The 25,721-nt window shown below is 39.3% G+C and overlaps 2 protein-coding genes across 5 annotated transcripts in view; one reads left to right on the top strand and one right to left on the bottom strand.

Moving 5' to 3' along the window:
* The window catches only part of HIPK3 (homeodomain interacting protein kinase 3), a 101,281-nt gene extending 83,151 nt beyond the window's left edge, over positions 1-18,130 (bottom strand). Inside the window, exon 1 of the mRNA XM_061462823.1 lies at positions 17,313-18,130. The gene's annotated coding sequence lies outside the window, so the exon portion shown is untranslated. The remainder of the gene's footprint in view (positions 1-17,312) is intronic.
* A 33-nt stretch (positions 18,131-18,163) lies between these two features.
* Positions 18,164-25,721, top strand: part of CSTF3 (cleavage stimulation factor subunit 3) — a 49,784-nt gene continuing 42,226 nt past the window's right edge. The window contains exons 1-2 of one of the 4 annotated variants that reach the window (XM_061462816.1): positions 18,164-18,380; positions 20,351-20,429. In XM_061462816.1, coding sequence (XP_061318800.1) covers positions 20,391-20,429 — 39 coding nt within the window. In that variant the 5' untranslated portion in view covers positions 18,164-18,380; positions 20,351-20,390. Of the gene's footprint in view, positions 18,381-18,653; positions 18,810-20,350; positions 20,430-25,721 lie in introns of those variants that run through there. The other 3 variants (XM_061462819.1, XM_061462817.1, XM_061462818.1) reach the window with 3 other exon arrangements.

Here is a 25,721-nt window from a genome sequence, read left to right as displayed (position 1 = left end):
ATCATCTCTTCTCTCTTACAAAAGTGTATTGAATTGTACATTTTTCTTTCATAATTCATCTTAATGCTGATGTAATACAGTTTTAGTAACATTTACAGTGCGTTCTCTGATCACACTTGCACCTCAAAGCATTAAATAAATAAAATTTTGGAGCACAGAGCAACCCAAAGCAAATTCAGAGCTAGTGATACGGTTCTACTACTTAGTTTATACAAACCCGAAGTTCAAACTTCAGGTTCAAAACCGTCTATGCCAGGAGTATGACTTCTGAAGGAAGGAAAAGTTGTGAAGGGAGGAAATTTATAAAAGACATTGTAGGAATGCAGAGACAGTGATAATATCTGTGTTCTATTTACAAAGTCCAGTTTTAATCCAGAATCCCTATAACTTACAGTATTTAGGGTATATAATTTTATTCCTGTAAAAATGTATTTACAGGAACAATTTTAGTCACGTGAACAATCACTGCCTGAGAATTCCCAGTGTAATCTTCTGGAATTAAGAGTTTGCAGAATCATACCTTCAGTAAGTATTTAATAAACATGACGCTAATTAATGCTCAAATTAAAAAAAAAACAAAACAACAACAAAAAAAACCAACCCTAAACTCATGGCATTGCAGTGGTAAAATACTGTACTGCTCTATGAAATCTGGGGAAAAGCTAGTGCTTTTATGAAGTCATCCACTCTGAGGGATACAGTTATTGGAGAAGGTTGTGTGAATGCTATAGACCTAGAAACTAAAGCAGGTAGCCATCCATCCAAAAGATATCCAAATAATAACAAATGGTGGGTTAGTTTAAATTCGAGTGTGTTTTTAAAGCTCACTTCTTTGTTCCCTTTTCTGAAACAGTTGCACAACAGCACTCCCACCCCCACCTCACCCCCACTAAACTCAACTTATAACGTATTTTTTAAGAACAGCAAGATTTAGGAAAACAAAACAAGGCAAAAAACAGCTGTTGTGAAACTTAGCAGAGATTCCTAAGACCTGCCATTTCTGATGAGAAAGCACTGAAGCCTTCCCCTTCTGTTTTGTAGAAATTTACATGGAAGAGAGAGTCATCTGGGTCCTCTTGTCCATCCCCATTCTGGCAACATTTGTCCCCTGGTTTACACATATAGCAGGAGAAATTAATACACCTTTTCTTGCCTACATGTTGCGTGAAGGATACATGATGCTCCTTGTAGCTCTTATACCAGCCTGGCCTCCCATCAAAAGCAGCATTCCAAATCCATTTTTCTTTCTGTTAAGCTATTCTGCTTTATTTTGTTGTTGGTTTATCTGCAGAAGAGTCCTGACCAAGACAGAAAACAATACTACTTGCAAGAGGCAAGCAACACCCCAAGAGACAGAGCCTTGGAAGGCATGAGAAAAGTCAAAGGAATATAAGTTTACACTAGTGGGAAGGCCCAGACCACTGCTGCTCTGTATCTCTCTTGGATCCATTAGTCAGCATTTTGGACTAAAAATTTCTATGGGAACAGACAAGGCTTTTCTAGAGATTCCCAATTTCATGACAGTTTTTTGCCACAAACCAAAGGGTGGCTCCAAATTGGCAAATAATGTTTGCAGCATCTTTTCTTTTTTTTTCTTCCAAACTTGCAAATGTTGCAAACACACACTTGTGTATTTTAGTAGATGGAATTTTGGAAAGAGAAGTACACTGTAGAGAAATCCAGCCCTGCCCTGTTTGTGCCAAAGTGAACTTGATCACTAGTTCTTTGAAGTGAATAGTGAAGTCTCAAGTGACCCTTATGTAAGAAGAGTACTTATTATACAGGTTAATTAATAGCCTTGTTTTATGGACACTGGAAATAAGATTAGTAACTCACTTCCTATTCTGTTTGGGTTCTATCATATGCCCTGCCACCTCAGCATATCTGTCTTCATCTAGTCAAGTAAATGATAGGACTAACATTTGTCACCTGCAGCTTCTTTTTCCAACCCCTCCAGAGGAAGAAAAATTCATGTTAAAAGAATACCCCTTGCAATTGCAAGAGAAAATGTTCAGCTTTCTGTTAGTTCTTCATTACTGTGAGAATTAAGTCCAACGGCAAACAGCAGCCCTCTGTTGTCAAGTGACTGTAAGAGATACTTAGTGATACTCAGAACGTTAGTAGTCTATATTCAGAACTTCATTACTGCAACAAAAGGTATTACACACCAAACATTAACCTAGGCTATGCAACTTTGTATGTTAGCGTGGCTCTGGAGTCTGAAACTCCTAGTTGCCATTAATAAACGCATGATGCAGCACACCCAGGATGTGTATTGGCTCACTACACTTTCTTCAGGAATGAAGCATCATTGATTATGTGAGCTAATGCTCCCCACAAGAGCCCTAACAGCTTCCTCTCACCATGACACAGCTCACCAGACAGTTGCTACATATACAATTTTCAGCAGCTGACTAGTGTAGCACTCACTCTGTATGAACACGTGTGACCACTGTGAACATCTCCTGGGACCCATCACATAGTGGCCACGTGGCTCCTGTGAGTGCTCTGCCCTCAGTGCAGCCAAGCCCATCGACCACACAGCAAGCGTGAGCCAGAGTAAGGAAAACTTCAAATTTAAAATGCAGTTTCATAAGTATCCTTACTATTACTAGTACCCAGGACTATTATTCCCCCCTCTCCCATTTTTCCCTCAAGAACATTTTCTAATTTTTCCTCTTCAGCATTTGCACTCAATTCTATTTCAAGTTGTGCATGTAATTATCTTCTACTTTGGGGGCATTAAAAGATTCTGAATCATCCCACCTTCTGGGAGATTAGTAAATCCAGTGATTACCAACAAAAAATGTTGCTGAATGCCTATTGTCCATGTTAATTATTCAATTAAAAATATGCTTGAGCCATCAGCAGGACACTTCTATTTCATGGCTGAATAGAAGAAAACCAAAAATCTTTCAAAATTGCTCCAAAGCAATTATTTAAAACTTGTTTTTCAGAGCTAATCTTCCTCCTGTACCTACATGCTGGCACAATAAAACCTGTGTATCAAGTCAATGGCTGTAGCAACCCATGCAGAATAATTCAATAGATACAGAGACTTGTCTTGGCCACTCCACTAAAATAAAGCCCTCGCTTGTATCCAGGTTTTTTACCTTTCTGCATTTTGTGTCTGCCTAACCTTTCTAGATGCAAGGATGCTGCCACGTGTCAGTAACCTGACACTCTTCTGGGTTTGGTATTTTAAACATAGATTTATGACCACAAAGAGAATTTTTAGCCAAATCAAGCTTAGGCCCATCAGTAATTCAGAGTCTTCGGACTGATTTCTCCTCTTTCTATCCCTTCTATGCTTCCTTTATTTTTCTCACATTTTCTAATCATGATTTGTAATTCAGAGTGCCTATATGCCATCTTGTTGTCTGGCTACAGTTTGAAATGAGTTAACCAAGCTGGGGAGGAAACCCAGTAGCAGGTGGAAGAGCAGCCTGGGCCTCAGCCCTTTTCTAACAGGTACTTACACCACAGCCAAAGCATTCACTGAAATATGCTTCCTTCGAGGTCTTTCAAGCTGGTCTTAAATACACATATGCCCTCATACTGCATACAGCAAAATAAGCAACTTCAAAACTCCCTGAAGTCCTGCTAATAAAAACCTGGGTGCATTTCAAAGGAACGTTTCATTTTTGGGATCTGTTTGTAGCACCTGTGGAACAAGTGTTAGGCAACAGACAGTAGTTTGCCAAAACAAGTAATTTTGAAATTAGCTAACCCAACAAGGACCAATACATGAAGATCTCGCAGTACCTGTCTGAGGTTGCCATTATCGGAACATTTAGCTGCTATAAGGATGCTCTAGAACACAGGTTTTGAGCAGAAAATACACCTGGAGGTATACCTGCATTAGGCAACAACTTGCGAGGCTTGCCTGCCTTTTATATTTCAGAGGGATTTTCAAGGTAACTTTTTTAAGAAGCCACCATAGAATAGAATCTACACATACCCTGCTTCAAGGTAGGATAGGAGCAAACACTTCTTTTCCAAGATATGGCATATGCAGGAAGCCTGTCAGTGCCTTGTAATTCCAGTTACAGTCTCTGCTTATCCTAGTAGCAAGAGCAACATGGATGTTAACATACAAAACAGGCTCTGGGCAATGGAGCAGATAAATGGTGGTCAGCTGTGCATGATGCAAATGAATGGGTCAGGAATTATTACTAAAGGGGCCTGTCATACATATTTGTATACATATTTTTATACATAAGTATATAAACATACACACAGACTTTAAAATATGAAACAAATGGATATATAAGCTTCAGACTTTCTATTTTCAGGTGCATTAACATCTGCTGTACAGACACAAAAAGCCAAAAAGGTTAGACAAACAACTATTTGCAAATTATGACTTAATATAAGAGAACTGTGTCTGTTGCCTGTCTCTAGGGTCTGCTCTTTCATTTGGGGCTAACTGTAAAGGTTTCTGCTTCCTATCTGTCTCTAGCCAAATGTAAAAGCTGTGGCTCCAGCAGACCCCTTCAACTATCACAACTGCACTTGTTTAGAACAACATAATCATATCCTTTACTGGGTCACTCTGCACTTTCACATACTGAGCACAGACAGAACACGAGTGCTTCATGGACAAATTTCTCCATGTCAAACAGAGAAATGGTTCCTCCCAGTCCAAGTTGAGAATGATTCTGCTCTGCTTCAGTGTCAGGCTTTGCTGGTGAGAAGACTACCATTTGGTAAAGCCACCCACCACCCAGCAGCTTTGAGCAGGCTCAGGTAGGCTGATGAGCAGCGTTTCTATTCTCTCCTAACCAAAGCAGAGCACAGAAAAGTAACATAAACCCTAAATTTTTAAAAGACCTTTAAGCATTCTTTTTACGTTACTATTTCTATCCCCTTTTGCTTTTCTCAGTTGCTTCAAAACAAAACAAACCCCAAAAGGCAATTCTGGATGCAGAGCCCCTGTGTATGTGGATGCCTGACACACCCTGGTAACTTGTTTTTACAGGAGTTGCACAGTAGTCCTTGTGTTGCCTCAGTAACAACTCCTACACTAGGACACTTGAGGAAACCAGGGCACAATTTAATGAGTACCATGGCACGTACTCTGTAGTCCTAAAGCTACTTCAGCAGTGTCTGGGAGGAGGCTGTTTACTGCTTACCTTGACATTTACAAATTTACGACGAGAATATGAAGTAGACTGTCATCCATGACACGTGCAAATCCCAGTGCTGTGCAGAGCAACATGACACAGTTACTAGCACAAATTATACTGAGAAATTACCAGAGTATGTGTATTGGGTTTGGAGCTTTTTTCCTAAATATCTTCTGCCTTTTTTTTTTTAATACCACCGTCTGAATGCAATTTATTAAATTACATGTTCTGTAAGAAAGAAAAGACAAAAAAAAAAAAAAGAAGAAAGAAATAAAGGGGAAAAAAAAAAGAAAGAAAGGGGAAAAAAAGAAAAAGAAAAAGAAAAAAAAAAGAAAAATAAAAAGGAAAAGGAAAAGGAAAAGGAAATGAAAAAGAAAAAGAAAAAGGAAAAGAAAAAGAAAAAGCCTTTTGAGAGAATAGGGAAGATCCACAAGGAAAATATCCCAGCTCAGTATCCACTAGACTGGTGAAGTTTTACAGTTCCCAAACCACATTCTAGATTTCATACGCTGGCTTGCTAAGGGAGCTTGCCTATATAGTACAGAAAAACTGGTGAGCCACAAGCACACCACTGGTAGCAAAAGCAGCAGTGAAAAAAGCAGCTCAGATGCTTTATGAATATCAGAGATGGATGTACCAGGATTCTCAGAAGCTGGTAGGGAAAGTTTCAGTAAGCAAGTAAACAAGCTAGTATGTCTTCTCCTGGTTTGCCTTTTTGCTCTTTGTAATTGGAACCTCCTTTATAAAGCCTGTTTTCATCTCTTCCCTACTCTATCAGTCTCGAGGTGCCATACCACTCTGGACTAAATGCCTTTTCATGTTTTTCCTCTCTTTTTGGTTTGGTTTAATGTTTGTTTTGTTTTGTTTTTCACTCTTCTGGTCAGAAAACAGGCAGAGGACACAGACCACAGCCAATTCAATAATGATCTTATGATAATTTTTTTCCAGTTCCTGAAAGGATTTAAAGGGTCAATAGGCGTCAAATATACAATTTGCACTGGAACAACTCTTCACAGTTTTATAGTAATTGTTAGGGACAACAAGACAGTATTCATGCAATTATGGGACAAATGCAACAGTCTACAGGATCTGGCAGACTTGTTATACAGAAACCAGCATTGCACTCAGAAAATGTCTGCCTCAAATTTTGCAGCCAAATCTCTGGAAATCACAAACGATTCTTTAAAGCAACCCACTAGTAAGCTCTTTGTGAGTTTTACACCTAAATTATCTAGGATCAGAATTTAATAAAAGACAAGGACCATCTAAGGAGAAGAAATAAGGATCCAAGAGTCAATGTGAAATCACAGCCACTCTCCAGGTGGCATGTTTGGACTTCTTCATCCTCCAGTAATGGTGACATCAGGTCTGGTTGTTGTTTATTGTATACTATTTTTCAAATTGCACTCCAGTTTTAAGCATTCATTTCTCTTTAGAGATGGATTTTACTGCAAATTTCAGTGCTAGTTTAAGTGTGCCTATATGAAAAAAAGGAATCCCTTCTATGCAGAGAAATAAGCTTTGGCACATTGAGGATTTTAGCTTTGTATATTACTTTTTTAAAATTTATTTATTTACAAAATTGGATAAAGAGATAACAAAGAAGGGCTATTACTCTTTCCTTACTGTATCCTCCCTCAAGCTGTTGGTATCTGCTTTAGCCTATGGCAGCTTTAATTCTCACACAATTTGACACTGCATTCTAAACATTATTTCAGACATTGTTTTCATATGTGCTCTTTTTCAATACAAAACAAACTCCATTAGTCCCTAAAAAGAACTACACAGAAGGCCAACTAATGTGATCTCCTCTTTACCCCTAGTTAAAAAACCTGGACAATTCCTAAAAAGGATGTTATTTACAAGCACTGATCACAGAGAAGTAACACAAACCTTTCTCTGAATTTTATCATTTTACAAATGCCTGAAGTATTCCCTACCTTTTTATTCCCAGAATATAATGGAGAAATGTATTAATTCAAAATCTTTCTAAAATGCAAAATAAATTACTTTAACTGAGTCCTATATATTCAGATAATCCTTAGGAATAATATTTTTTCTGAATTGACAAAAATAAAAGGTAAAATAGTTTCTCTCAAAATAGTTGCCTGTGTTTCATTCCTGTTTCTTGGAGTTTTTCAGTCATTTGTTGTTCACTGTCTCTCAGACATTTTACTGCAATAGAAGGCAATATTACCAGACAGCCCAGAGACAACATGCTATATCACCTTAGAAGTACATAGCTTATGTCCCACATTTAGCAACAGTTCAGTTTGTTTTCTAGAACCCTGTGCAAAGTAAGCAAAATAACCAAAATATGAGAAAAATATGTAAGCAATACCCTGAGTATACAGAAACAGCAGCATTAGCCCAAATAGCTCCTAAGCCCTGTCTGAACTAAGATGTATTTCAACATTATAAAATACTTTAAATAGAAAAAAAAAAAATCAAAAATCTGTATTTGCAGGTTCAGGACTGAAATTGCCTTTTCACCCAGACACCTTATCTGGGTTTTATAAATGCTTTTATGTTGTTACTGTCATGTGCTATATATCCTCTTTTTTAATGTGAGTTAAATAGAAAAATCAAAACAAATGAAATACATCTAGGAAAGAAAAACCGCGGTTGTTTCCTCAATTTTATATATGCATGTAGATAGACTTAAAGGCATTCTAAAAGATATATAGACATTTAAAATGCATTTAATCTAACTAGTTAGTTCTCTTAGTTCTGTTTGAGTATTAAGAGACAGCTGCTTTAACTTACCAGTTTAAAGGAGAGGAATAAAAGAAGCCCTAACAGTTTTTAATCCATAGGATTCTTCTGAGGTCTTTAAAAGATGAGTAAATATGGTTTCAAGTCCTATCATGATTGTAAGGCTCATTTACCACTCTATTTGAAACAGTGGCATTTCTCTTCATTCCCTCTTGGTATTAACTTACATTTCTAATAATGTTCTCACTTTTCCAGTGCATACAACAGTGTTTTTTTCCTACAGACTTGAATATTTTCATAAAATATAAGATACATGATTTGGTAGATGGCTTAGGCATGGTTCTTTAACACTGGTAACTAGTATAGAGAGCTAGCTTCTATACCAAAAATGCAGTAAAAGATCATGAATTCTCAAAGCAAACCTGAAAAGGAATTAGCAAAAGGAAGGGATAGGATTCATTATGAGAACCAGCAGATAACTAACAAAAGTATATTGTAAAAATGAGTTATGCAGCAAAAGAAGAAACAAAAAGAAAAGTGGGAGGACAAAGATACTAATGAAAAAAGCACACTGAGCTAGATAGCATACACAATGCACTAACTCTTCTAAGTAATCTTACACAACCAGCCAAACCTGCTGTCTTTCACCTTTTCTAAACACAATTGCATCTTTTGATGAGCAAATAACTTAGGAGACACTATTATGTGCCATCCTTCACCACAGACTCACACTGTCATCAGTTAGCTTATGGTACTCCCTGAGCATTTGTCTTCAGTGTATTAACCAAAAAGTTATCACATGCTTTTCAGCAAGACTTGTGTACCTCTCCATAAAACCATGCTACTGTTGACAGTCTCCATGCTGCTGCCATGTCCTCAATCTTACCAGCACATAGGCAAATAGAGCTGTCTGGCTCTGTATACTGAAACGCACAGGACCTCAACATACTATGTTATTTCTTGCTTACACCCAAAAGAAATTAAGGGGTAACTTCTCTGTTCATCTCAAGGATCACAGGCTAAAGGAAGCACCTGAAAATAATTTCTTAGTAGTAACAAAGTTAATGTAGGGGTATTCTAGCTAAATGACATCAAAACAGATTCTGTTCTCCCTCATTACTAGATAAAGACCTGCTGTTCTTTCGGCATGCAAGGAAATAGCAACGGGAGTTTCAGAGGCTGTTCTGGAGTCAAAGTCCACAAAAGTATTAGAAGCAACTTTGTCAGACTGCATCAACACAAACCCAGGGCCTGAACTGGTTCTGTTCTGACATACCAGTGATTCTTACATAGCTTCCATTTCAACTTGGGAACATGAACACATACTGCAGAAAGCACATTTTGATATTTAACCCACAGAAGGTCCAGAGCATTTCATATGCATGTGACAAAGTCCTCAGGTACTTCTAGCATCCAAACAAGAGCCCAAAGGCATGTTTATAGCATTCTGTGAAAACAATTAGTGCTGAATCGTTTCAGATCTGCTGGCAGTAAGTTTTTAACTGGGAAAGCTACAGTTGTTGCAATGGGTGCTTGGATTTACAAGGTAATTAGCATTGACAATATTCCCAAACCTTCTGTGATGCCTGAGTGGATGGCATTCCCAACCTGTGCTGGGATACTTACATCCTCAGTGCACATAATCTCTAATGAATTACAGGAATAAAAAGGAAAGTCGTGGAAGCCATTCATTTGCTATCAAATTTGCACTGAAATTCTGGTTTTCATACTGTGGAATCATAGAACAGTTTGGGTTGGAAGGGCCCAGATGCATACTTCTGATAAACAGCAGCTCTCATGTTGTTGCCTTCTATTGCAGTAAAACGTCTGAGAGACAGTGAACAAAACCAGAACAAACTACCACAAGAGAAGTGGTAACAGAAAGACTGAATAATGAGAAATAAAGGGAGACCATTTTTGGTCAAGGAACAAATAAATATAAGAAACCCATGGCATGCTCATTTTTGTGTTAAATCAGCACAGGATCATTATGGTTTTGGGTAATTTTACATATACACATATGCAACTAAAATTATAGTAATATATCATAAGTGCTTCATGGCCTGTCTTGTAGCTCACCATCGAGGGTTTTAACTGCTTTGCTGTGTAGTGACAGCAACTCACAAACAGCATGTGATAATGTATACCATAACCAGGGAGGAATTTTCTCCAGGAATTGTACCAAGTCAGTCTTCGGATAGTTACTACTTAGAACAAAAGCTAACATACAAGCATAACATTCCCTTTTCTGCCTCATTGCCCTCCCTGTCCTAATAAAATGAAATTACTGTTTCAAAGTAAACACTCATCTGTGTATTATTATTTTTAGAATGTCAAAATAACACAAACAGTAACAAATGCCTCAATGTAACATGAAATGAACTGTAATGTAAGATTTAAGTACAATCAACATGTAATTAGAGCTGCCTAGACAAGGCAATACTTTTCAGGTGGTTGACCTGAACAGTGTTTTTTCTTTTATTTAGGATGAGACATTTCCTTTAACTGAGATTTCAAAGTGCAGTGTTATGCTATTGCAGAAATAAAAAAATCAAAGCAAATTCTGCTATAGCATGTGGTGGTTGACTGAGGCTGAAATGCAGTATCTTCACTGCTAACTGCAAGCTTGCCTAAGAAACAGAATGTAAAAGCACCTCCTTAGCTTTGTGTCCCTATTAATTTACTAAAAAGTAGCACACACTAACACTTGGATTCACTGTTTTACCAGAGAACAGAGCTCTGTTAACATGAAGCCAAACTTCTTCTTGAAAAGGACCCTGGCATTGTCAGTTGAAGTGCATATTTAACTGTCTGCTTGCCTGATCTGACCACCATGGTACCCTGATGCTTTATAGATAAATATGAAAACATAATCCTTAATTCAAAGAGCACACAATCTACCAAGGTAAATTTACACAGGGATAAAATCAAAGGGAGCTGTTATTTCAAGTGCAGCATGCAGAACTGAATTTGGACTAGGTAACATCACCAGTATGGAAGATCTGCAGAGGGTCAGACACATTAGTTATTTCTTCAAAATAAACCTCGATAACCATAAACTCTGACAACAGTGCATTAGAGACAGAAGCATAAGCTAAACTGGGAAACACAGGGCAGTCACAATTGTTTCTGAAGTTGAACCAAGGCAAGGAATATTTTGTGGATCAAGCTGTAGACTGTGAATGTGGAAGGAGGGGATAATTTCTGTTCCAGCACCAGGAGGGTACTGGCATTTCCAAGATTTACATCAAGCCTGCCTAAAATAAGGAGATTTAAATAACCCTTAACTTTGGTTCCTTTCACATCTCTTCTAGGTTTCTGAGAATTTGCAATGTATTTGGATCACACAAACAAGCTTTGTTTTGCAATAAAAGGAAACAAACTTAGAAAGGCTGATTAATTCTTACATACACTCTTGTTTCCTGGAGCTGAGCTTTCAAGTAAAATGTAAAATACTATAGTTGCATAGCAACCTCCCCACTCCCACTACAGGTGGACAGGGTGGCCAGTTCCACCTTTCCTGTTTCTCTAGGCTTCACAAACACAGCACCTGAATAGGTAGAATTTGTGTCAGCAGGGAAAACCTCCAAGTTTGTGAGCAACTTGTAATTAAGAAAACAAGAGTTATACCCAAAACAGGCTGAGGTGGAAACCTCTGATGTTCTGTGTTTACGTATTCCAGTATATTATCAAAACAAATAGCATCTAATGTCTTACAAACTTACTTTTACACCCGCATCTGATGACGACTGGATTATTCTGCCAAGGAGAAGGCATTTGAGTGCAAACAACATTATGCTTAGATAGTCACTTTTTATTTGCTGTTCAACATTTTTGGAAGCACTCTACTATTTTACCAGACAAACACAATTCACAATAAATGTTGTATCACTGATCCTAAATGAGAAATAACTGCAATCAACACTTTTTAAAAGGCTTTATTTGTGTATTTACAACCAGACTAAGCATACGCTAGAAAACAACTGAGGCTGAATGCTGGTATGGAAAGCCATGCAACACCAACTACAAACAAGTATGCTCTGCCCCACCTCACTTTGCTCTCCTTTCTATTTGTTGGATTATGGCTGCTATGCTAAATACTGGCAAGATCCCTCTTCGACTTTTAATCATCCTCTGATGCCTCTATTTTCCTTTCGTAGGCTTTTACTTACTACCCTTTTATCATTACCTTTAAGCATTAATACCCTTAAAACTGAGATGCACATGACTGTTTCTAAAATAAGTTAATGTTAAAATACTTTAAAAATGATTCATCTTTGCAAGCTGTGACTCACAGCGGGATCCATAGAAAGCTACTCCTGATGTCAAATAGTACTGTGGCAGGAAAAAAATCCTGTAATCTAGACATAAAAATACCCGAAATTACTGCCATGCCATTTTCTCTGCTGGGCGGCTGCCGAGTACGTGCTGCTCGGCCTCTAGCCCCGCTTCCAGCCGAGCTGAAGTGGTGTTTGCCTGCCATCTCCCGGGTGAGTCAAAGCGCCGAGGACATCAGCGGTCACAAGCCTCATGAAGAGGCTTGTGAAGAACCCATGGCAGCCGTCATTAAACAGATTTCTAACTACTTCAGAAATACTCAAAAATTTGAGAACGCTGCAATTGGTGGTGAACTGTGCTGCTCTATTTTTATACATTACTTCATCTTTATCCTTCTAGCTGCCAGGCTTGTTCCAGACTTCACTTTAATCCAGTACACAAGCAAATAGCATTATCCATGTAGGGGTGGGTTTTTCTGGCTTGGTTTTTCATTTGTTCACGGGTGAGGGGCATGTGCTTGTATTTGTGGTTACGGGTTTTGGTGCTTGGTTGTTGGGTTGGTTTTTTTTTTTGGGGGGGGGGGGTGTTATTTTTTTTAAACTCTGTTCTGCAATTTGAGTTTTTCAACATTTCTTCTATTTGCCTTCCGGGAAATTCTGCCCCGGCAGAACTGGAGGACGTTAGTGTCTCTCCAACTTTCAGACACATGGACACTGTTGCAGCCTGGGGGTAGGCACACAGGAATGCCATAGAAATGGCTGCTGGACACATGAGACTGTGCGCGTACTGGAGAACTGATCTGCGCACGTACTGTACACCCAAAGCATTCAGGATATGTTGGACTCTCTGTGTGCTGACTATAAATGGTACCTCCACGAAAATGTGTCCACAAATATTAAGAAAAAAAACCAACCAAAAATAACAAGTGTAAACCTGCCTCTGAGGATATCCAGCCATTGGCTTAAACAACTTTCAGCATTATTTCCACTGCTTAGCATTTCATCATTAAAATACAGTTTTGAATAGAGATCCAGCTTCATATTTCATTCCATTATGGTAAGTTTTCCAAAGAATCCACAAGATAATATAAACAAAGACTGATGAATAGTAGTACTAATCTACAACACAAGTAGTGTCATAGAATACGACTTATACTAGGAAAGAACACTGGAGTAAAAACAGAAAAAACTTTAGAAACAGCTTGTTTGGTCTAAGTGTGGATTATTTATACTTTTCTTGGAAAGGTGAAAAGGTGCTTACAAAAAATAAAGGAGGCAATACTGTGTTAAATAGCATTAAATGATAGCTAATTCAAGCAAAAAAATTGATGTTGAGGAAGCTAGAATTGAATCCGTAATTTTTACATCTCATTATGCCATTAAAATACGTAACTGCAACTATGCAGTCTGCTACAATTGTTTTCTACTGCTAACCCTCATTTTTCACTAATCCATTCACCTTTGTTATCTGTTTAAATACTAAACTTTTAAAGTACTTTCACTCCTTAAATAAACTAATTTTAAAACCTGACAAATTTCTCCATTTTTCTTCAAAAAAAACCCTTCCTTTCATTGCATTACACCCGGAACCTTTACCACTGCATGTCACCGACCCTGTTTTTAATTTCATAACAAACTATGATCATGAAGCCCAATTCACTGGCTAACAGGGGACACTGAATTTCATCCTTTGCTATTGGTGTCATAACCTATTTTTTTGTTCCTGTAACCTAGACACTCCTTATAACACATGACCCTCTCTGCACTTTCCATATCATAAACTTCTAGTGGAATGATAATCACCAAACACTGGTGTATGCCTACATGTCTTTCTGCCTACAGTAATCAAATGGGAAAGATGACAACAGAAAGCATGAGTTAGGAACAGAGCAGATCTAGAAACAAATAAGACATCTTCTCCCAACTACTGATGATAAATAAGACCACTATTGGATCCAGTGACGTAGAAGCGGCAACAGATCCAATACCCAGGCTGCTTCATTTTGACATATTAAAGTCTTCCATATTCCAAACCCCACAGTGCATGTCTCAGTCCAGTGGAGTCTCATGTGATGAGCAAGTGGCTCACTGCACTCACCTCCTAGTTCAGTACCTGTAAATCAGATATTTAGAGCAAAGAAAGGCTCTCTGTAGTGCTGTGCTGCACATGACCTGGTGATAAGAGTGAGAAAATGCCCAGAAAGAAACCTATTTCAGAGAATATTACTTGGGCAACAGATCTGATGCCACAGCTCCTACCAGTCACATACCCACACAAATAGCTTCATGCACTGACATTCCCATCAGCTGAAACGCCATTGCAGGATACCATTTTCAACTGAGCCCTATTGCCTTCTCCTCACCACCCAAATCCCTCCAGCTGCTTCCTTCACTCTTCACTACAAGCTCCAGCAGTACCAGTGCAGAGCCCAAGAAAACAAACTCAGCAAAACTTGTCAGCTTGGGTTTTGCTTCCTTCCTAATCTCTGCCACTGATGCAACCAATTAGTGAGACACACATTCTAAAACAGTGGATGTCAAATGGGGAGCAAAACCAGTTTGGCAGAAAGATGAATTTAATTTTTAATTATGGCCTATGGGAATATAAATTCAGATTACCTTCTTGGTTTAGTCACAGAATTCCCATAATATTGTCATTTTAGAGGACAGATTATAGGTTCCATAGGGGTACACAAGCACTGCAAAACTCTCAGCTGAGGAAACAACAGAGCCCACAATTGCCCTAGCCAGTAGCAAGACATGTTTCAGGTCAACATGTCTTCACCCTACCTATGCTGAAATCCATCTCAGGGAAGTGACACAGCCTCCAATAATATTATGACAGAGTTGGGAGGACAACATCCAGCATACTCGTAGCTTGAGATTCAGCGCTAACACATAGCAATTAATAGGGCAGTTCAAATCTGCTGTAAATATTCTCTCCAGTATTGAGCACTGATAATAGTACCTGAGTGAATCCTTTTGCAAGCAGTTTCTGAATAATATTATAGAGTCGCACGCAAAAGGTTGCACAAAGCCTGCTATTTCATAACTAGTATTAAAAAATAATCTGCTGTGGCAACTAAAATCACTTGGAAGAAGGGTACATCAGCTCCATCTGATGACCACTGCCCCAACTCTGTTAAAGTAGCTTCCTTTCAGGTTTGTCCCACTTTATGGTTTGCCAAGATCTTGGCCTGGCAGCCCATAAGGTTTAACATCTATTTATTTTAAGAACTCATCTTCTTTGAGATTTTTTTTTTCCTAAGTGATACATTTTTTGTCTACTGTTTTTCCAAGCAGAAATATTTGAGTACCACTCTACCATAGGTATAGTAGTCTCCAACTCATGTTCCCGTTCAGGTTTGTTTTGAATTTCTGCAACACCCACAGAGCAGCATAGTCCACAATAGTTTGCTTGTTAACTCATAGCTTGCCATTAAGCTTCATGTCAATTACTAAACTAAGCATGAATCACTACAACATAGCACATATAAGCAATGTCCTGTTGCTTTGATATCACAAACCATCTGAAAATTAAAGTACAGCTTTCCAAAGTAGACAGGCCTGTAATCATGTCTTACTGCTCCCTCTACCTCAGGCTAGAAGCCTAGAGCTACTCCACTCCAGATGACACAGGTTCAGAAGGAATGAAAGGAACAGCCACATTCTAAAACAAGGTTTGACATATGCATAAGGAATTAGCAACTAAGTAGTCGTTGCAAGCTTTGCTGCTGCATCCCTATTATTTGCTCCTGTACTACCAAGAAAGGTCCAAATCAGCCTGCCAAGTGGGTCAACTAACATAAACTTCCAACGCTACTGAGCTCAAGCTAGTAGACTCTTATATAAGGCCCAAATTTAAGTTAGAGGTAAAACTTGGGTTAAGATAACACTGCTAGAGCTAAACTGTAAATTTAAGACAAAGTAACATTTTAAAGGTACTTTGAAATGTAACCTATCATTTACACACAGGCTTTGAAAGTAATACTGTCCCTTGAAAGATTCACACCAAAACAAACCCATTATCACAAAGTTGATAAAAAGTTCACACCTAACTACAAAACAAGACAAGCTCAAGTGATAAAGTACAATGTATCAATAAAAAAATTAAAATTTTATTTTCTGTACAGCAGTGCTCCTTTTAAATTTCTCCAGCTAACAGATTTAAGGCTATACGCTATTGCAGTTCATTCAGGCTCACACAGCAACACTTGGCAGAAAGGATACAGGCACTAGTTGTATTTACAGCACCTGGGGTTTTGCCCATGGCTTGTTCTATGTATGGAACTAAGAAATCAAGAACAACACTAGTTTAAGACACAGCACATTATTTTATTACATGGAGTGAGGGCCTATAGTAGGTAAGGAGCAGTAGGCATCATTTATTTTGCTCTTTACTAAGTCATTCTACTAGACAAACAAGATGTCATTGGTGCTGTCAAGATTCAAAACCACCTTTATCATTTTATGAAACTGAAGAAAGCAATCCCAAAGGCAGAAACAGCTAAAATAAGAATAAAAATATGCTTGAACAAAACCACTAAGAACTAGATCAAAATTCCAACCAGGCCCCTAAGAGAGCAAACACTCTGCACACCTAGAATAATATTCACATTATCTAGTCAGAAATTTTAGCAGCATTGCTTTAAGCAATTACTTATAAAGAATTTGTTCCTAATAGGAAATGGAAAAACATTACATCGATGAATTGGAAATTTTTGTTTGTTTTGATTTTTTTTTTTAAGAAATTGTAGTAACATCAAATGCTTTCAAAATAGAGTCTGTTGTGACATGGAAGAAACACCTCATAAAAAACAATGAAGTAGCCTTGTATCACAAAATCACTATTCTCACAGAAATCAAAGAACAGGACAGCTTATCTACCAACACAGACTGTTAAGCACGTTTTATTTCACCTCTGAAGAATAACAGACTCAAAATTCTTCAACACCAAAAGGAAAATGTTACTTCACAGGTGGGTCATATAAGCATTTACTATCTGCTCTCTTTCTGGGGAGGTTGAATTGTCAAGCTTTAGAAGAAAAGGTCCTCTTTCCACACATATTACTGGGGTGTAAGGAAGCGACTTGGAAGGCGAAGCAGAAAGTAACCTAAAGAGTGCTAGTATCAAGTTTTTTCAAGTATTTCTGCATAAATTACTGTATTATACAGTTTTAAGAACACTTACACTGCTGTTGTGAAGGCAGCTAAAACAGCTTTCACCTTGGTATTTGCCAAGCCTCCTTCAATGAATGCTTCACATAGTTTCTCTGCAGAGGCTGATTCAAAGCTTTTCCTCTCACGGAGAGACTGGCGATTACTTTGCAAATGAAGTTAAGTAGCTTTAGGGGGAGCTGCCTCCTGTGTCCTTGAGGTCTTTTGAGACTATGACCCCTTGGCTTGTCTTTTGAACTTGCCTCCTTGAATAACAAGAACTCTTGTGAGGTGGAAGGGACGGGTCTGCTGCTAGCAGACATTGCTGAAGTTACCTCACCAAGGGCACAGTGCCGGCTTGCTGCAAAGAAGTGACTGTTGAAGAGGCAACGCTTCGTTAACGAAATAGCCCATGACGAGCTGGCAGGACCAAGGCTAAAAATCACCAAAACTTTTTAGTTTCTGCCCACTGTCCTTCAGAGTTTCAACAACAACCGGTCCGCCAGTAAACCGGCCTGGGGGCAGAGCAAAGGGAGAAAATGCAGACACGGCAACCCTGCCCAGCGCCATGAACACAGCTACAGCGGCCCCCAGGGCCCTACCCGGGTGCCTTTCAGGGAACGCCCCGTTTGCGGCTTCAGGGCGGGCCCCAGGGCTTCCCTCTGCCCCTACGCGGCGACAGGCAGATGGAGCTGCCCCATGGCGGACAGGACCACCCTCCGCAACATGGGGAGAACGACTGGACCGCGCCGCAGCGCTCCCCACTCGCTACCGCAGCCTCTCTTAGCACAGCCACTTCCGCCCCAGAGCGGCGCGGCGGTAATGACGCGCTTCCCGCCGTTCTCCACACCCCGCCTTCCCGTGTCCCCCCCCCACCACCGCCTTGCTGACAGCCGGGCCGGAGGCGCCACGCCGCCATTTTATCGCTAAAGTGGCTGGGCTACGGTCCGCGGCCGTTGGCGCGACCGGTGGAGCGGGCCGCGGTAGCGGCGGCAGTGCCGGGCGCTTTTTAAAGGGGTTTTTAATCTGCTTGGGAGGGGGGGATTGTCTCTGTGCCCTGTTTTAAGACGCTATGTCCGCAGACGGAGCTGCCGGAGACCAGGTGAGCAAGAGGGTGAGGCTGTAGGCCTCTCCGTGAGGGTAGTACTGGGAGTTATGGGGACTGTAGCGGTGGCCCGGCCCGGGCTGCATTGTGTTGGCTGTGCTGTGCAGGCCGCGGCAGGGTCGAGGTTGTGTCGCAGCATGTGGAGCTGGCCGCCGCCCGGGGCTGCTGTTGATCCCGGGGAGGCCGCGGGCAGCACGGCCTTGCCTCTTCCCTACCCCTGTAAGTCCCGCCGGTCCCGTCGGTGGCGTGGTCGGCGAAGGGGTCCCCTCCCCCCACCGCACACACCCATGTTGAGGACCTCGACTTTATTCCGCCAGCCAAGGGTTCGCTGGGGGGAACGGGTACGCGGAGCCGTTCTCGGCGCGCGCCATCAGTTGAACCGGCAGTGCGCAGAAAGCTGTGTCGCGCTCGGTCTACGAGTTTCTGGTAAGCAGACTTGAATTCAGGTCGAGGTGGACAATAGGCACTCCAGTGAGCTTCGCTTTCCCGTTCTCGTTTATCCGCGGTCGTGGTGAACACGCACTCCAGAGGAAAACTGAAACTTGGATAAGCTGTTTATACTGGTACACCTGCAGTGTTTTGTGAAGTGAGCTTTTTCTGAACATAACATGTGGCTGTGAGCCTCTTTAACAGTACCTTTTCCTCCAAAATAAAGTATTATTTAAACACCTTTAAATTAGAACCAATAAAAGTAGTCTTATTTGATAAAGCATCTTCTTTGCAGTACAGCGTTCTTGCTCTTGGTGGAAAAATAACCACTTTTTCAGTTGAGTTAGGCTTGTTTTTTTTTTTAATATGTATAATAACTTGTTATTTTCTAGGCAGGTGAAGAGTGTTGTATGCCATCTTTTGAAATGTGGTATTACGATGAGCTGTCTCCTATTCACTGGCAGAATCTTTCTCAAAAGGTCTTTTTAATAGTTAGGCCTATTTTTAAAATCAGTATTAGTTGGAGGAGTGTGGATGGAAGCTCCTGACTTGAGGGTAAAGTGATTGATAACACTGTGGCCTTCTTTAGTGGCCAGGATGGCCTACAAAGAAGCTTTAAATTATGCTGATGATTTAGCGCTCCCTTAAGCTTTTCTTTGTAGAATGTTAGTCTTTTTACAAAACAGGTTATGTTTCTGTGTGCCTGGGGCTGTACTTAAAAAAGGTGGTGTGTAAACTCTGTAAGGTCACCGATTTGGGGAAGGGGAGTAGGGAAGTGCTAAATATGTAAAATACCTAGTTCCTGGCTCATTAGGAAAATATCCTATGAATTAAAAGCTTGTATATTTAAAGCTGGTCAGGTTACTAAGTATATCCGTAGTATGTTTAACTAAGGGGTTCTTCAGAATGGTTTATCCTCATCACAAGGGAGATAGTATCAATGAAGTAAGAATATGCTACAGTAAAATGTTAATAATTCTGATGTGTAGTATGTTTCATCTTTAAGCTACCCACTCTGATATATTTTGAAAAAATACACTGATACTTCATTACATGATTGTAATACATTGCTATTTACCTTAAAACCTATGCTGATTCCTTTTCTTTTGCAAAGGAGACTTTAATATGCAAAATGTTGAATTTCCATATACAGAAGTAAAAGCTGTTCTGTAAAGTAACAGCTTTAACACCACAATGCCATATCACAGAGGGTTTTAGCATTCAGAAACTGCAAATCATTATTTGCAACCTGTGTAAACATAGGTTAACAAATGGCGTGGATTTGGTCGGGATTTTTTTTGCCTATATTAAGGTTCATTCTTTTTACCATTGTAATTACTGTTTTCACGTTGAGTCCACTTAACAAAAAACAACCAAACACCACCACCCCAAACAAAATATAGAAAACCCCACCCCCCAAAAAACAAAAAAAAATCCCAACAAAGCAACAAACAAACCGTGAAACAAGCAAAAAAACCCCAAGCAACTCTTTAGTTGGATTAAATAATTTTTCTTACTACTCCGTCTTCTTTATGAAGGCCTCTGGATTCTGGTGTCCTAGAAGTTTCTAATTTTGTTATGCTCAGTTATCCACTTCCATCATTTCCTTCAGTTTCAGTAACTTGTCTTCCACAGTTTCTTTTCTTACCCTGGCAGGATTCTGCTTCTTATTCCTAATGTTGAGGTAGACCACAGTTGCTGTCAGTGTTTTTAACTATGAAGTTTTCTGCACCCTAGGCTACCACACGTCCAGTTGTGTAGAGAGGGAGGCGCACCTTAAGTAAGCGTTGATGCCAGTTCAACTATGTTCTTACAGAGCATGATGCACCTAAATTCACTGTGTCTCAGTGACAGAAGGAACAATAGAGAATTATGACTGGGACAGTTGTGCCCTGCTTCCTTCCCACCGTTGCGGCTGCTATATATTGTAATGTAGTGCTGTGTGAAGGTCTCTCTAACTTTGTGTGCTCAGTATTCTTACAGTTACAGATGCTTCTTTCTGTGGGAAGTTGAAGCTAAGCAGAGGTTAGGTTGCATCTGGCTTTCCTGGTTTGGGTTTTATCTGGTACTTCCATGACCAATTTCTGAGGTTTTGGGTGCCATTTTCACTGACAGTCACACAGATCAGTAGAAAGGTGTGACTGTTTAGTTAATTTGCATCTATGTTCTTAAGATGTACACATGAGAGTGCACAATGTTAAATATCTGACAAATCGGAATTGTTAGCTCTGACTCACTGGTACACAGGGGTGTCTACATCATGCTTCCCAGCTCATAGGGTTTTGGAGGGAACTTTTAAAAGCAGCTGTGTAACAGATTGCCATACTGGGTGCATCAAGCATGAAGTGCTGGTAGTGTGGGAAGGAAGAACAGAATGGAATGTTGGATGTAGGGAGGGTGGGAGAGTAAAGGTATTGTAAGGTTAAAGGTGCAGCTGGTCTTTAGTTGGCTGACCAGGTATAATACAACTGAAATGTGGCTTTACTGCCTTTAGGCTGAGCTTGGCTCCAGACATTTTTAGGCTGCTTTACTGTGTAGCTCAGGAGCCTAACCTATGTAGGTTGTCCCCTCCTTGCATCGTTATGGTAGAACAGAGAGGGGGCTGGGGGCCAAAGAAATGTGATGAAGCCACAGAAAAGTGGTGTGAAGCCACCACTATTGCAGTATATTTTAAAATTCTTGCAGTGTGTCAACTATGCTGGACCCACGTTAATTTCTGCAGAACCAATTGAATGATGTCAGGACTTGAATACTCATATGGCCCTGCCGGACTACTGGTAGTCTGCATGATGTTTTAACAAACCAGAATTTCCAAAGGTGGGTTTTAAAATGCCAGATGCTTAGCCCTGTCTATATCATAGAAACCCTCGTTTGTAGCCTGAAAGGCTCTATCTTCCACTGGTTGCCAGAAAATTTCCTGACAAGCTTTTCCCAATTTCTTCATGTGTTGAGGTTACAAACAATATAACAATGTATGTCCGCATTTTTTCAGGACCTCGATGTACATGTCTAGTTTCGTTTCAATCGTGTTTCATGTGTCCTCTAACAAGACCTAAATGTGTTGTGCTCTTTGCCTCTTTCTACCTTGGCAGGACCACTGTTCTTACCTGCTTAATAAGTATATACTTGCCAGGCATCAATTTTACCTGAAGAATATTTCCTTTGCCCCCTGCATTAGTTGTTTTCTCATCTTTTAAGGCTATAACATGCATTTCACGCTTCCTATAACCGTTTTCTATGATACGTTCCCCAGTCTGGCATGCATGTAACTTTACATGATCCAAGACTGAGCTGTGGAAAAAAGAAATGTCTGTATTGTCTCTGTGACTACAGAAAAGACCTCTGTGGCAGCCTGTTCCAGTTTCTTGAGAGTACTTTTGTCTTTGCTTTCATTCATGCCTTGTGTCTCTCTGTCATAGTGTATCATGTAAGTTTCTGATTTCTAAATGCAATAGTAAATGTTACTGTAGCTAACTTTAGCTTAACATTTTAAAAATAGATGTCATTGAGTGCAGTACTGAAAGCAGAAGTTTATTCTTGTAGGATTGTGTGGGTTTAACATCTCAGGAGGAGCCATCTGAAAGAAACTCTTCCCAAGATGTTTCTCAGGTTATATTGCTTTATGTATGATATATAGTAAAACTGGGTTTACTGTCACTGTTTAAACTCACAGTAGGAACAGGATGTAAGCAGATTGAAAACATGGATTGGTGGAGGAAGACTTGTGAGTTGGTAATCCAGTGTTTTTTTTCCAATATTTATACAACTTTAAGTAATTTCTATATTTTAGCCGCATTTCCAGAGTCAGTAAATTCCAGGTATACCAAGAAGTTGTTAAAGTAGAAAATGTCTGTCTAGATGCCAATGTTTGGGAAATAGTCTCATGGGGAAAGAATGGTAATTATTACTAATCTAAAACTTCTTTCAGTTTGATAAAACAGCCCAGATTATGTTAGGGCAGGCCAGTACTTAACAAAAGTATCCTTTAAAATATATTTAAAATGAATATGCTGGGTTATGTCTGTTAATAGTGACAACAAAATTTTTTTCAAGATTGTGTTCACAGTTGAATTGAGTTGCTGGTAAAGTAGAAGGTGGCAAGGCGTTAAAAACTCATTCAAGAAACTGAGTGTTGATAGGGTGTAACTATAGTCTAGTGAAGGAATGTTTTACTGAAGGAGGGGTTTTAAAACTTGCTCTTTATACAGCTATAACTAAACTTTAAGGAAGAAAACTTAAGTGAGACACACCTGTAAACTAACCTCCCTGGACCACTAACAATGCTTGTTAAATTGTGTGTTAATATATTTGAAATTGTATTCATTGGACCTGCTACAGTCCAGGCTACGCTAAACTGCAACATTCAGGCAATACTTCCAAAACGTAGCTTCAGTCTTAATGGACATAAATCTCCTTTTGGATGTTGAAGTGATTTGACTGAATTATCCATTAAAATTCCTGTCTTTTTTGTGTACAATGGCCTGTATGTCTTGTTTGTAGAAGTTCTCATTTCCTAACTAATGGTAGTTTTTAAACCATTTTAAACTGGCCGCTTCACAGGTGGAGCAGCTGTTTAATACTTCTCATTTTCACTGTGGAAGATTCCTTTGGAAATAGGAGGCTGCTTTAAGCAATTGGATGCATTAGCTGGTGCAGATAGTTGAAAAAGGTGCTTGACTAGGTATTTTCTTACACAATTTGGAATCACAAGGGGGAAACTGTTAACTGTTGATTTTAGGAGTAAGGTATAAACCAAGAATTTTTCCTTGAAGCTCATTGGTAAATACTTCTGCTGCATACTAAAAGTCAACTTTGTTTCTTCTATTCTTGTTCCCTCAGATGTTCTTATGAATTCATATTTGGATTTTGTGCAGTTGAGGTATTTTGCAGAAAGAAGCTCCTAGACTGCTTGTTGGATAGTTTGGATTTAGGTCTTTTCAGATTTTGGAAACTATAGTCATAAAGATGATTTTACACTTTTAGTATCCGTGAAACTAAAATTCCATTGCTCTTTATCTGTGTATAAATAATAAAAGGGAAGCTGTGAATCAGGCTAGATTGTAGTAACAGAGATCCTTGTGGACATGGAACCTTAAATGCTAAAATGCCATGACCTTCAGAGGGTTGTTTGTGGGATAGAAGCCCAATTATGTGTGAGATACACTGAACACAGTTATCAATAACAGAGGGGAAAGAAGTATTTTTCCAGTTTCTATGCAACAGTTCTTTGCAGTTTTGTTTGCTTTTTTTTATTTTAGGCAGTAAAGAAATGCTAAAAGCCAGTATCTATCTGATTATGTGCAGCTGTATGATAGTTTAAGCTGAGCGAAGTTGGGACTGCTGAAGTCCTGTATGGTTTTGCATCTTTTATTCTGCATCACATCTGATCCTGAAATCGAGGACTTGAACCGTTATAAAACTAATCATTTTTGTAATAGTGTTATTTTTCTGTTGATTTAACTCCATGAACTGACTTATTATAGGATGAGATTAAATTAAGTGCCTCTTTTAACCAGAGGAAGGGAGTAAAAATGCTCATCTAGGGGAAAGATCATGGCAGTGAACACCCAAGAATTAAGTACTCACACTTTTGGATATTGGCTGTTGTGCGTGTATTATAATGACAAATGCATAATCAAAAGCTGCATACCCCTTGAACTGTAAAGTTTTCAAAACTGGGATCAAACATCTTTCTGGCTATAAATGAGCTAGGTTAGAAGTCAAGGTTCTTGCTCCCTTTCATTGTATGCTTGTGGTAGATGCGAGTCTGCGCAGTTTTGGTGTATAACTGAATGCATTTTTGCCCAAATGCCTTAGTTCTGGCAGAACAGTCCAGGCTGGAAATCCTAATATATTAGGAGTAATTACGTGTGAAGGTGCAAGGTAAGGAGGCCTTATTTTTGCTCTAGTAGAACCAGGATACTGATTTGCCTCTAGGAAATGTGGATGGCTTTTATTTGTCTTGGAGAACAATAGAGGCAGGAGAGGGAGTGCTCACTGCCCTTAAGAAGTTGAGTGTGACATAGGGTACAAGTCATTTCAAGTAGTCTAGTTTAAAACCCCAATGATATCTGTAGAATTCCAATAGTTTTATGTTTCATCTAACTGCATGGAGGATTTTATCTGCTGCCACTAAGTGAATATCTGTTTATTTAGGAAGGCATTTAGCCTTTTAGGTTTTTTGTTTGTTTGTTTTTCTAATAAAAGAATGAACATTTTATTAGGCTTTATAGTTTAGGAGTCCTGTATCAAACATAAAAAAAATATGTAGGAATGTTATGAGTGTGCATCTTATCAGCATCTATTTTTTTACCAGCTTAATTTGTTTCAGCCTTTTCTGAGTTTATTGCCCAATATCTGCATAGGTGAAATTAAACTCCTGGAAGCCTTAACTGTTTCACTACAGTGTCAGATGAGTTATTTTGTGTCACATGGAGAGGTTTAAGATAATAAAGCTGAACTACTGCAGAAATAGGTGAAATGTGCTTCAGTGGCCCATTCTGCTTTTTCCTGTTAGAAAGCTGTTACTTGCAGTGCAGGACCCTGTGCTGCAAATGCTTCAGTTGTTTTTGTAGTGTGGGGTTGTTGTGGTTTTGTTTGTGGTTTATTTTGTTATTTTTTAATTGTAGCTGACATTCATAGTACTCCTGATAGGCATTTCTATCTAATTGAATGCAGAATAATATATGTTTGAATATTTGAGACAAGCAGGTTTCACTGAGATGGTATATAATGGGAAGCAGTGCTTACCACTGATGTGGGTGAATTAGAATTAGACCTTTGTTGAATAAACTTTTCAACTTTGGATCATCTGTAGAGGTAGATAACTTACATAAATAGAGTTTAAACTTTGGAAATTTAAGCTTCAGTGCTGTCTTCTGGAAGATGAAATATGTTTATGCATGCCAT

Source organism: Pezoporus flaviventris, unplaced genomic scaffold (assembly GCF_033815535.1).
Source record: "Pezoporus flaviventris isolate CSIRO_AGI_PZ_B2104156 unplaced genomic scaffold, CSIRO_AGI_Pfla_v1 ptg000036l, whole genome shotgun sequence".
In the NCBI taxonomy this organism is placed as follows: domain Eukaryota; kingdom Metazoa; phylum Chordata; class Aves; order Psittaciformes; family Psittacidae; genus Pezoporus; species Pezoporus flaviventris.
Note: the sequence above shows the minus strand (reverse complement) of the source record. Positions and strands in the feature narration are given on the sequence as shown.